The sequence below is a fragment of the Babylonia areolata genome, chromosome 16, assembly GCF_041734735.1.
Source record: "Babylonia areolata isolate BAREFJ2019XMU chromosome 16, ASM4173473v1, whole genome shotgun sequence".
Classification (NCBI taxonomy): domain Eukaryota; kingdom Metazoa; phylum Mollusca; class Gastropoda; order Neogastropoda; family Buccinidae; genus Babylonia; species Babylonia areolata.
Genome location: NC_134891.1, coordinates 19,463,831 through 19,477,740, shown reverse-complemented (window position 1 = coordinate 19,477,740; position 13,910 = coordinate 19,463,831). Strand labels below are relative to the sequence as shown.

Here is a 13,910-nt window from a genome sequence, read left to right as displayed (position 1 = left end):
ATATTACATGTATTGAAGACGAAACAACAACATCCTGAAAACATCTTCATACCAGCTACGGCTTTCTTATGGCATATGTTTCCAGAAGGAAATAGCGACATTTGTTTGGCTGAAGAACAAATCGCTGCATTCTGTTAACATTTGTTGCGAGAAATGCACACACACGTTCTCATAACATTTGTTTTCACAATGTCGTTTTGGTATTCTGATAACATTTCATTCAGAAATATATTACAGCACTCTGGTAATGTGTTATGGTAATTCGGAGAAATCACAGCAGTGTCATTTGCTAGCACTGACTGTTCTAAGAACGTACTCACAGTATACTTCTTCTTTTTCATGTCGTTTGTCGTGGACACCCCAGTCTCCGTGATGAAGGCAGCTGTACGCTGCAGGTCCCCCACATAGCAACAGACCTGTCATGTCTGTTTTATTAAAAACATCATTGCAGTATTCAACATGCTGGTGAAATCATTTGGAGGGAGCCTCTATTATTTCAGTCATATCTGTTTTTATTAAAAACATCATTACAGTATTCTTACTTTCTGACTGGATTTCTGGAGAAAATACATTAATCTTGTTATATGTGTGTGAAAAAAGCTACCAAACATTCGGTGGGGTATAGATGTAAGCAATCATGCAGCATACACACTCAAAATATGAATGAAAATAGATAAATGAAAGAAACTATACGCATTATATCCACATTTTTTTCTTTACTCTTTGTCTCTTGATCCCTCCATGTTGACGACATTTTGTTCTGCTGAAATGACTTTCTTTATTTCAGGCATATATTTCAGACCCAGAACACATTTCCAAAGGAACATTCCAACATCCCTGTGTGCCACACGATCACTGCCAACATACAGGCTGACACGTGAGTCACAGACAGTACACAGAGCTACTTTGCTGGAGGCTTGTGTCTGTCTGATGATCAGAAGAGAGTGAAGACATCAGAGACGACGAGTGTCGCATCCCCAGCGCCACCACCACACCTTCGGAGAGACACCACTATTATTATGTACTCCGACATGGATGATATGAATTTCTCCACGGCCATCCCTCCCCATGAAGTCTTACCTTGCAACAATCCCCGGAATGTTGTCAGTCCCTATGTGGCAGAAATGGTGGACCTTGTGGTGTATGTCGGGATGTTTCCTGTCCTCGTGACCTTTGGCTTCATCACCAACGTCATCAACATGGCTGTCTTTGCTCGCCAGGGACTGTCGGACAGAATTAACCTGTGTTTGTTTAGGTAAGGATGTTTCAATGGCTCTACCAGTGTTTCATCATGTGTTATACAACACGATACATTTACTTGAACTGGTGAAGGTACACATCATGGCTGTTAACATGGCTTCACACATCACCAGGTAAGCTCATAACAAAAAAACAACAACAAACAAACATATAGACGGATAAAAAACAACAAACAAAAAAACACATCCCAATTCGTTGATACAGAATGCAACACAGCGAGACACATACTATGATAACACGCCAATGTACCAGTTTCAATTTCTCAAGGAAGCGTCAATGCGTTCAGACAAATCAATACACACTACAGCAAATCTGCTAGGCAGATGCCTGACCAGCAGCATAACTTTGAGTGCATGCAGAATTCTACAGAATTTTGCCAGAGGACAACCCTCTTACTGCAGTTGGTTCTGAGTTATTTTTCAGTGCGGCAAGTGCGGGCTACACATGGGACCTCGGCTTTGTCGGTTTTTTGTTGTTTTGTTTTTGTTTGCTTTTTGCTGCCCCACCATCTGCACCGTTTCATTGGCATTACCCCCACGCCGCTCATTTAGATTCCCTCATAACACGGCCACACCCGGGTTCGTCCGTCACAGTTTCAGCGTCGGCAGTCCGCAGGGAACCATCGATGTTAGGTCGCCAGGAGGCCACACACCAGAGGAGACCCTGCACTGCTGCTAAGTCACTTCGGTGGTGTTCATTAGTGCCTATTCTGATTGAACGTACTGAGGCCAACACCTAATAAGCCCCCTACTTACGACAAGAAAGACTTAGTCGCGGAACCAGACTGAGTGAGCGCGTCCCTCCCGGAGTGGAGACTGCCACCACGTCCCCCAAACAACAGCCCCCCATGAATCTGCCGACACTGAAGACATTGACAGGACTCACCCGAAGCACGGAGTGGAGGTCACCAAGGTCACCATGACAGCAATGCATGAAAACCCACAGACTTTGAGACTGTTTTGTTTATATTGATGATTATGAAGGAGGAGAATGACGATGACGATAACGATGTTGCTGTGGAGGTCCATTTTGGTTTGAGCCTGCGTGACAAGGTTGTACTCTACGCTTCCTGTCATAATGATATCCCGGCGTTAACCAGGCCCGAGAGATACAGACACGTGCAGTGTTGGTCAGGTACTTAGAGCAACACGCCCCAAGACGCACCCGTGAAGTGGATGACACTCGACTGTGTGGTCCCAGTCTCCCCATTTAAGCCCACAGCACTCTCAACTCTGGGTAGGAGCCGGCCACGGGACGAAAAACCCTTCTCCGCTGGGATTCGAACCTGCGTCATCCCAGCCGTCAGTCCGCGACGATAACCACTTCGCCACGGTGGCTGGTTCGGAACGTCGGTTTATCATCCCATTCGAACGACAAGACGCTCAATTCGATTCTTCCATTCAAACGTGGAAGAAACTGAGTGAACGGGCTTCGAACCCAGACCCACAAGAACTTTATATTGGCAGAGGAGCGTCTCAACCATTCTGCCACCTTTTTCTATGTACGACACTACACAACCAGTACAACATCAATACAGTTAGGAAATTGTGTCATCTGCCAGCTGCATCATGCAACAACAGCAGTTGTAGACGTTAAATGACTCCACACACACACACACACACACATATATATAGACAGATTTATTATCTGTCTATATATATATATATACATGTGTGTGTGTGTGTGTGTGTGTGTGTGTGTGTGTGTGTGTGTGTGTGTGTGGGGGGGGGGGGTAGAGTGATGGCCAAGAGATATTGCGTGTCCGCCTAGGAAGCGAGAGAATCTGGTTCGAATCACGGCACAGTCGCCAGTATTTTGTCCCCCTCCACTAGACCTTGATTGGTGGTCTGGACGTTAGTCATTCGGATGAGACGATAAACCGAGGTCCCGTGTGCAGCATGCACGTAGTAGTGTAAGTAAAAGAACCCACGGCAACAAAAGTGTTGTCCCTGGCTAAGTTCTGTAAAAAAAAACATCCACTTCGACACGATAAACTTTTTTTTTTTAAACAGTAGGCAGAAAAAAATACAAAAAAATGAGTGGCACTTTCAGGGTAGCGATGCGCTCTCCCTGAGGAGAGCAGCTCGAATTTCAAAATTGTGACAAAAAAGAGAGTAATGCAATGCAATATATATATATATATATATATATATAGAGAGAGAGAGAGAGAGAGAGTCCAGATGTTTTTGTTTTCCATACAGAAAAGTGAGAAGCGTCCAAAAGGTCTTGGTTTAACCTTTAAAACTGATTTGTGGTTGGGGTGGGGAAGTGATTAAAAAATAATTCATACTCATGTATTGTTCCCCCAGTGGAAGGCTGGTATGTGTGGTTCGTCCGTCGGGATCGATGAGGACCATCTAGTCATCCTGGGGGTGGGTGGGTTGGGCTCTGTGGGTGCGCAGATGACTGGTCAGGCCAATCCGCGCCCGGAAGGTTCTGACGCAGTGTGGACAGGGGATGGTATACACAGCACACGGCAACTGTTTCGCATTGTGTGGTGCTCTTTGGGCTTGCTATATATACAGATATATATATATATATATATATAATTAGACAGCAATATATATATATATATATTTATATATATATATATTGTTTTTGTTTCTATTTCCATTAACAATATTTATTGGAGGTAATATAATTTTTTTGTCTCTGTCTGTTGTTCTCTCTTTCTCTCCCAACCTGCCAGCTTGACTCTACCATTCCCCCTGATAGCTGTGCTTGGCTGACTCCTGTGAGTGTTGTGTTGCACTGTGCGTATCTTGGTCCCGACAGAAGCGGTGCTATGACGTGTTGTTCTGTCAGTCTGGCAGTGTCAGACATAGGCTTCCTGCTGTTCCTGATGTGTAGCAAGTCCTACGCTCTCATCAGTCTGCTGGACCCTGTGGAAGGAAACTACTGGCAGAAACGTCACCCCAGTTTGGTGCTGGCCACCTCGCTGGGCTGTCTGGCCATATCCAACATCACCACGGCGCTGATCGCTGTGGAGAGATGTCTCTGCATCCTCTCTCCTCTCAAGGCCGCCAGCTTCTTCAAGACAAGGTCAGTGAGTCTCTCTCTCTCTCTCTGTGCGTGTGTGTGTGTGTGTGTAAATTACGTTCATGGAGAGTATGAAGTGTACTGATATTTTCATTAAGCAAGAGCGTGTGTAAAATAAATGACAATTATGATGATACTGATGGTCAGTGAGTCTGTGTGTGTGTGTGTGTGTGTGTGTGTGTGTGTGTGTGTGTGTGTGAGAGAGAGAGAGAGAGACAGAGAGAGAGACCCTGCTGAATTTTTTTGGTAGTAACTCCCAATGGTGTCTCTTCTATTCAATACAAGCAGCATACTGACTGCTGACAGTAAGTGCCACTCCACTCCCCCCACTCCTCCAACCTCACGCACACACACACACACACACACAGTATGTAATTCTTTCCATGACAGTGATCACACATTGTGTGTGATTCTTTCCATGACAATCATGGCAGTGTGTGTGATTCTTTCCATGACAGTGATGACACAGTGTGTCATTCTTTCCATGACAGTGATGGCAGTGCGTGTGATTCTTTCCATGACAGTGATGGCAGAGTGTGTGTGATTCTTTTTATGACAGTGATGACACAGCGTGTGATTCTTTCCATGACAGTGATGGCACAGTGTGTGTGATTCTTTCCATGACAGTGATGACACAGTGTGTGTGTGATTCTTTCCATGACAGTGATGACACAGTGTGTGATTCTTTCCATGACAGTGATGACACAGTGTGTGTGATTCTTTCCATGACAGTGATGACACAGTGTGTGTGATTCTTTCCATGACAGTGATGGCACAGTGTGTGTGATTCTTTCCAGGAAAGTGATGACACAGTGTGTGTGATTCTTTCCATGACAGTGATGACACAGTGTGTGTGATTCTTTCCATGACAGTGATGACACAGTGTGTGTGATTCTTTCCATGACACTGATGACACAGTGTGTGTGATTCTTTCCATGACAGTGATGACACAGTGTGTGTGATTCTTTCCATGACAGTGATGACACAGTGTGTGTGTGATTCTTTCCATGACAGTGATGACACAGTGTGTGTGATTCTTTCCATGAAAGTGATGGCACAGTGTGTGTGATTCTTTCCATGACAGTGATGACACAGTGTGTGTGACTCTTTCCATGACAGTGATGACACAGTGTGTGTGATTCTTTCCATGACAGTGATGACACAGTGTGTGTGATTCTTTCCATGACAGTGATGACACAGTGTGTGTGATTCTTTCCATGACAGTGTGTGTGATTCTTTCCATGGCAGTGATGACACAGTGTGTGTGATTCTTTCCATGACAGTGATGGCACAGTCTGTGTGATTCTTTCCATGACAGTGTGTGTGATTCTTTCCATGACAGTGATGGCACAGTGTGTAATTTTTTCCATGACAGTGATCACACAGTGTGTGATTCTTTCCGTGACAGTGATGACACAATGTGTGTGATTCTTTCCATGACAGTGATGACACAGTGTGTGTGATTCTTTCCATGACAGTGATGACACAGTGTGTGTGATTCTTTCCATGACAGTGATGACACAGTGTGTGTGATTCTTTCCATGACAGTGATGACACAGTGTGTGTGATTCTTTCCATGACAGTGATGGCACAGTGTGTGTGATTCTTTCCATGACAGTGATGGCACAGTGTGTGTGATTCTTTCCATGACAGTGATGACACAGTGTGTGCGATTCTTTCCATGACAGTGATGGCAGTGTGTGTGATTCTTTCCATGACAGTGATGGCACAGTGTGTGTGATTCTTTCCATGACAGTGATGGCAGTGTGTGTGTGATTTGATATTTCAGGACTTTGAGGGTGGTGATTGTCGTGGTGGCTGTCTACATCCTGACCGTGCTCAACACTGCCCTGGGCATCAAGTACCAGACAGTGCGCGTCACCAACCCCCTCACCAACACCTCCACCTTCATCTCCCGCCTCTCCCCCACCTACCTCCGCTACAGAACCCTCATCGACATTATGTACAGCCACGTTCTCCTCGTCACCCTCCCTTTCATTTCCCTCGTCGTCGTCATCGTCTGCACCACCGCCATCATCGTCAGACTGCAAGTGACCTCCGCATGGCGTCGTCAGTCCGTGTCCAACGTGACGTCACTGGAGAAGCAGGAATTGACGGTGACGAGGATGTTGATGACGGTGTGTTGTGTGTACGTGACGTGTACCACGCCCACTGTCACTCGGGCTTTGGTGGTGTTCAGTCGTGTGCCGGGCTTTCTGATCACGGGCCATCTGTGTAACATCTTCAAGATCTCCATTGCCCTCAGTCACCTGCTGGAGGTGATCAACACGTCCACTAACTTCCTCATCTACGTCAAGCAGAGCTCTCGGTACCGCTGCACTCTGAGACACATGTGTCGCTGTGTGTCCGGGCGGTGGGGAGAGAAAGGGAGAAGGGCACCGGGTTCTGCAGCGCCCTCTAGCTGAATGACGTCTGGCGGGACGGAGGAGGCTGATAACATACATAGCTATAGTACAGTATGAATAGCATCCATAAAGAGAGAGAGAGAGAGAGAGAGAGAGAGAGAGAGAGAGAGTGTGTGTGTGTGTGTGTGTGTGTATGTGCGTGCGTGCGCGCGCGCGCGCGCGCGTGTGTGTGTGTGCGTGTGCGTGCGTGCGTGCGTGCGTGTGTTTGTGTGTGTGTGTGTGTGTGTGTGTGTGTGTGTGTGTGTGTGTGTGTACGATTAACCAAGGTCTTGAGTGCAGAACGCACTTTGCGCACTGAAAAAGAACACATGGCAATGACAGAGTTGTCCTCTGGCAACAGTCTTAAGAAGAAATCCACTTTGATTGGTATACAAAAAATGATATGCATGCATCTAAGGCCTAATCGGGCGTGTCGGATTATGCTGCTGGTTATGCATTTGCTTAGCAGATGCGGTGTGGATTTGTCCAAACGCAGAGAGGCCTCCTTGAGAAATTGAACTGAAAGTGAACTGAACTCCACACTCAGTGTGTCAAAGCAATGAACGCTTCAAGTATGGTTAACCTTATTTGCCATTTTTAACAACACTAAAAACAATACTGACGATAACTTATCAGACCTTTTACATCAGTAGTTGGTAAAGAATAGTTAGAATGACAAACTGAGAACTGAGCCCCAGTTTAGCATTGAATGATTCAGGCAGGAAAGTGGGTTTGGAACATCATTCCAATTACAGACAATAAATTATAATCAGCAGTAAATTGTTTTCCTTTGCTACGCTTCATCGGCAGTTCACAATCAGGGTTGACCAGACTGACAAATGAAACATCTGCCCTGCTCTTCTTCTTTGTCGTCATGTCACACAGAAATACAGAATACTTTATTATCTCAACCACGGAAATTCATATGCGGTTTATGCTACACAAACGACGCAAGAAAATCACATGCTACACAATCAATGCAAGAAAATCTCACACTCGGTATGATTACATAAAGACAAAAATGCTTAAATGCTAAGTTCATGTGCAATCATCACAGTTGTACACTAGCAATCATCACAGTTTCAGTGTTTTAACATGAACACAAACACTCAAACACTAAGATAATGTAAGCTCACCATACAATTATCACGAATCATACACATGCAACGAACACAATAAGAGAATAGGCATACATCATCACCATATGATAATAATGATTTAATTTAGAAAGCGCCTTTCCAAGTAAAACATGTTCATCTGAGCTATGCATTGTAACCACCGACGATTAAAACATGGATTTTAAACAACCAAACACTCAAGTACAAATTTACACACACACACACACACACACACACACACACACACACACACACACACACACACACACACACACACACACACACACACACACACACACACCACATCACATGAAAATGCCTAAATACTGCAATATTTATCACAATACTTACAAACCCTATCACAGTACTTAAAACTACTCCTGATATCTTCTCCTTCACCTATCTCACAACCCAGTGGAAGGTCGTCGTTCACCGCAGATGATTTCCAGACCAGTTCTCTCCATCAGCTCCTGTCTCTCGCAGCTCTCTGGGAATCTGGGAAACACTTGTCTGTCCATTCTCTGATGTTGTCCTGCCACATATTCTTTTGGCCACCTCTCTCCCTACTGCCAGGTTCGCTGCCCTGCAGAATGGCTTTTGCAAGCCCGTCGGATCTTGTGTCGTGTCTTTAAAGCTTCCTGCTCCTGACAGGCGGTCACCGTGGGGTCCAGTGGTTTGGGTGATCTTCTGGCGGACCTCAGTGTTCGTGACGTGCTCAGTGTATGAGATATGCCTAGTAGCTTTCGGAAGCATTTCGTTTCCATTGCTTGGATGTTCCGGAGGCCGGCATTGAGAGCCCATGTTTCGCAAGCACAGAGAAGCAGTGATTGAACAAGTGAGCACATGATTATAAAAGTTTCACTTTAAATCCGAGTGTGATGTTTTAGTCTCTCCAAATGTGCTTCCGTCGAGTGAGTGCTGCTGTAGTCTGTGCTATCAGGACATGACATCCGGTTTGGAGCCTTCATATGTGATCGTGATAGTGCCCTCATGGTCTTCAAATGCATCTAGGATTATGTTGAATAATGTATGGTATAGTAGACAACCCAATATGACTCCGACTGTTGTGCTGAACCAGTTTCCGATGGAACCGTTTGGGATGGCTGCACTAGTTGCCCTGTCGTATAGTTGTTGGATAACTGGGATGATGTTGGGGCTGATGTATTTTCTCATAGTCGCCAACATAGCCTCATGCCACACTGTGTCAAATGCTTCCCTGAAATCTACGAAGACATGGTACCTATTTGCTGGTGTTGAAGATATTTCTCGCATATCATTCTCAGATTGGAAATATGTTGTGTGGTGCTGCGTCCAGTTAGGAAGCCTGCTTGTTCCTCAGAGATGATTTTTTTCAGCTTGAACTTTCAGTCTGTTCAAGATGATTTTCAGGAGTACCTTGCTCGTGTGGCTGATAAGACTTATTGTGCACATCACTTGAACAAAAACCTTATATATCACAATACTGAAAATTCACCCCCAACTCTTAACACCAGTCACACACAATACAATACAACCCTACATTTTAAAGTACGATATTCAAAAGTAGTCACACCCTCCCCCATCCCAACAGCACATCACCGAACACAAACAGGCTCTCATTTCTATTCATCATACAGGGAGTTCCAGACTGTGGGAGCAAGGACAGAGAGAAATCTTTTGCGTAAGATCTCAAGGGAGAACCAAGGAACTGTCAGCAAGGAGGTGTCAAATGAGTGTAGCGACCAAGGATGGTATAGATGGAGAAGATCTGAAAGATAATGTGGCTTACTGTTGTGATGGGGACACTGAAAGCGGGGACAAACTACTTTGTATGGAATTCTTGCTTTAACAGGAAGCCAGTGAAGTGTTCTGAGCAGTAATGTTGCACTCTCATGCGAGGGTTTACGGAGTACGAGTCAGGCTGCTTGATTCTGAATGTGTTGAAATTTATTTAGTTTGTTAACAGGGAGGCCAGCTAGAACAGAGTTGCTGTTGTCCAATCTAGATAAAAAAACAAACATCACAGTGATCATATGGGTGTGTCCCCTCTCTGTCAGACATTGACAGTGGTGTGTCCCCTCTCTGTCACACATTGACAGTGGTGTGTCCCCTCTCTGTCACACATTGACAGTGGTGTATCCCCTCTCTGTCAGACATTTACAGTAGTGTGTCCCCTCTCTGCCAGACACACACACTCCTGCAGGACCGCTGCAGGCAGGCAGAATCAGTGACGTGGCCCACAACCACTGGATACTTCCAGCAGAAGGACAACGCCACAACCACCTGGTTGTTTCAACAGACATCACTGAAAGTCACACAACCATTGGGTGGTTTAAACACACAGACATCACTGAAAGTCACACAACCATTGGGTGGTTTAAACACACAGACATCACTGAAAGTCACACAACCATTGGGTGGTTTCAACAGACAGACATTAGTAGAAGTCATACAACCATTGGGTGGTTTCACCAGACAGACATCACTGAAAGTCACACAACCATTGGGTGGTTTCACCAGACAGATATCACTGAAAGTCACACAACCATTGGGTGGTTTCAACAGACAGACATCACTGAAAGTCACACAACCATTGGGTGGTTTCACCAGACAGATATCACTGAAAGTCACACAACCACTGGGTGGTTTCACCAGACAGACATCATTGAAAGTCACACAACCATTGGGTGGTTTCAACAGACAGACGTCACTGAAAGTCACACAACCATTGAGTGGTTTCACCAGACAGACATCATTGAAAGTCACACAACCATTGGGTGGTTTCACTTCACCAGACAGACATCACTGAAAGTCACACAACCATTGGGTGGTTTCACTTCACTAGACAGACATCACTGAAAGTCACACAACCATTGGGTGGTTTCACCAGACAGACATCACTGAAAGTCACACAACCATTGGGTGGTTTCACCAGACAGACATCACTGAAAGTCACACAACCATTGGGTGGTTTCACCGGACAGACCTCACTGAAAGTCACACAACCATTGGGTGGTTTCACCAGACTGACATCACTGAAATTCACACAACCATTGGGTGGTTTCAACAGACAGACGTCACTGAAAGTCACACAACCATTGGGTGGTTTCACCAGACAGACGTCACTGAAAGTCACACAACCATTGGGTGGTTTCACTAGACAGACATCACTGAAAGTCACACAACCATTGAGTGGTTTCACCAGACACACATGACTGAAAGTCACACAACCATTGGGCGGTTTCACTAGACAGACATCATTGAAAGTCGCACAACCATTGGGTGGTTTCACCAGACAGACAACAACACAAGCGCCTTACACGGGACACCAGTCAGATATCAGTGTGGTGTCATACCCCTTCACTGTTCACAGACACGCTTTCTGACACTGTCAATAACATCTGAACTCGTCGTTTCTATTATTCTCTCTCGCCTCCATTCCTCTGTCTTGTCTAATTTGCAAGCTTCATGCGTTCACTCACTCCCTTTAGTGCAAATTCTGCCTGGACTGGTTCTCAGAATGAAAAGATCTGAGTTCATCACTCCTCTCTTGCAGTCCATCCATCGCTTCCTGTCTTACATAGATCAAAATACAAGATCAGCACTCAAAGTTATTAATGCAAAAAATCTATCCCTTGCATTCATGCGACTGCCATCACCTCTCCATTCTATTTCGCTCTCTACAATCAGCTTCAGATCCACTCTATTTCTGTGGTCGCAGATTCAAACACTCCACAGTCGGCCGCGGCGCTTTCTCTGTCTCTGAACCTTGCACTTAAAATAAGTTTCCTGTCTGGCTTTGTGAAATTTCTGCACCAAGCTCTTCCTCGACCCAAAGCAGCTCCCCCACCCTCTCCTTCCTCTTGCCGGTCCACAGTGTCTCGAGGTTTCTCTTTACATGGACTCATGTTTTGTCTTTCAGTTCTTTGATCTATTTCATAAGACAGTGGCATAATAATAATAATGAGTAAAACAACATTAACAACAACGGTAATTATAACAATTATTGCAATAATCATAACAACAACAATAATAATGATGATAATACAGTCATCATTATTATTATGTTCACCCCTCCTCCCTCTCCCCACACCCCTGTCAGACACGGGTTCCTGGCTGTACGTCACTGATCTGACGGCTGACCGCCCTGAAAGTCGTCATCAGCTGGCGAAACGACCAGAACCCAGTGCAGAGCCTGTCATGGTCATCACAGGGCAGTGAACGTAACGGTCTAGCGGTCAGTGTTCAGCCCTGGCGAGCTGAGAACAGTGAAGGTAACGGTCAGTGTTCAGCCATGATCAGCTGAGTACTGTGAAGGTAACGGTCAGTGTTCAGCCATGATCAGCTGAGTACTGTGAAGGTAACGGTCAGTGTTCAGCCATGATCAGCTGAGAACAGTGAAGGTAACGGTCAGTGTTCAGCCATGATCAGCTGAGTACAGTGAAGGTAACGGTCAGTGTTCAGCCATGATCAGCTGAGAACAGTGAAGGTAACGGTCAGTGTTCAGCCATGATCAGCTGAGTACAGTGAAGGTAGCGGTCAGTGTTCAGCCATGATCAGCTGAGTGACAGAGTATCCCGTCGGGCCGACGGATGACTAGGCAGACAGGCTTATTTGTCGGTGTGTGTCCTCATGAGAGAAGAAGCCGATTCTGGAAGCATAGCACTTCCCACAGGTGTTGCAAGGGAAAACGTCTCCAGAAATTGAGCCCTGCTTCCTTCGCTCACGCTTCTCCTTAATGGCCAGCGTTCTCTTGTTTTCAAACGTCTTTATGCCACTAGAGCACAGCATCCTCCAGCGAGAGCGGTCAAGGGCATCAGTTTCCCAGGAAGCGATGTCTATGTCACAGGCTTTGAGGTTTGTCTTCAAGGTGTCCTTAAAGCGCTTGCAGGGTCTTCCAAGATCGCGGTGGCCTTCCTTCAGCTGGCCATACGGTAGCATCTTCGGGATCCTTCTGTCTATCATGCAGACAACGTGTCCTGTCCAGCGTAGCTGGCACTGGATCAGCAGGCTTTCGATGCTGGGCAGGCCACTCCTCTCTAGGACCTGGACGTTGGAGACCCTGTCTTGCCACTTTATGCCGAGGATCTTTCGTAGGCATCTCTGGTGAAACTGCTCAAGTTGTTGAATGTGACAGCGATACGTCGTCCATGTTTCACAACAGTACAGCATGGTTATCAGCACAACAGCTCTGTAGGTTTTGGTTTTGGTGCTGAGCCTGATGCCTTTGTTGTTGCACAGCCTGTTGTTGAGTCTGCCAAAGGCGGAGCTGGCCTTGGAGATGCGCAGCGTCACTTCTGCATCAAGGGCTCCGTTACTGCATAGGGTGCTGCCCAGCTAGCAAAACTTGTCGACTGACTTGCTCTCTGTGTCATCGATCTTGATTGCAGGTGGTGGGGGGAGGCACTGGCGTTCTGTGAGCTAGCTGGTTGGTACATGGACTCGGTCTTGCTGAGGCCGATGGTGAGTCCAAAGCGCCTGCAGGAGTTTGAGAACCTGTCCATAATAAACCGCATGTCCTCATGTGTGTGTGCAGCAAGCGCACAGTCATCAGTGAAGAGGAACTCTCTCAACAGTGCCTCAAACACCCTGGACCTGGCGTGGAGTTGCCGCAAGTTGAAAAGTTAGCCATCTGTGCGAAACTGGATGTAGATGCCCCAGTCACAGTCTTGGAAGGCGTCAATCAGCATGGCAGAGAAGAGAATGGAGAACAGTGTGGGTGCCTGGATGCAGCCCTACTTCACTCCATTTACCACAGGGAACGGATCCGACATATCAGTATCTTCGTGTACTCTCGCCTGCATGCCATCGTGGAATGACAAAATTAGCTGGATTAGGCTCTCTGGGCAGCCGAACTTTAGGAGGTTCTTCCACAGACCACGGCGGTTCACCGTGTCGAAGGCCTTAGTCAGGTCTACAAAGACCATGTGGAGCTCATTGTTCTCTTGCATCTGGCGTACGGCAAACACCATGTCACATGTTCCCCTGCCTGAGCGGCAGCCGCACTGTGCTTCTGGGATGACTGTGTTGGCCGACATTAGCCTGGATGCCTGACCAGCACAGGTGACTTTTTTTTTTTTTAGTGAAGAGGAGTTGTGCAGTCCCTTCC

At 46.1% G+C, this 13,910-nt stretch overlaps 1 protein-coding gene across 1 annotated transcript in view; it reads left to right on the top strand.

The window, feature by feature from the left end:
* The first annotated feature begins 1,031 nt into the window (after window positions 1-1,031).
* LOC143291002 (uncharacterized) overlaps window positions 1,032-13,910 on the top strand; it is a 21,076-nt gene continuing 8,197 nt past the window's right edge. The window contains exons 1-4 of the mRNA XM_076600589.1: window positions 1,032-1,255; window positions 4,036-4,302; window positions 6,089-6,662; window positions 8,474-8,542. Of these exons, the coding sequence (XP_076456704.1) occupies window positions 1,032-1,255; window positions 4,036-4,302; window positions 6,089-6,662; window positions 8,474-8,542 (1,134 nt within the window). The remainder of the gene's footprint in view (window positions 1,256-4,035; window positions 4,303-6,088; window positions 6,663-8,473; window positions 8,543-13,910) is intronic.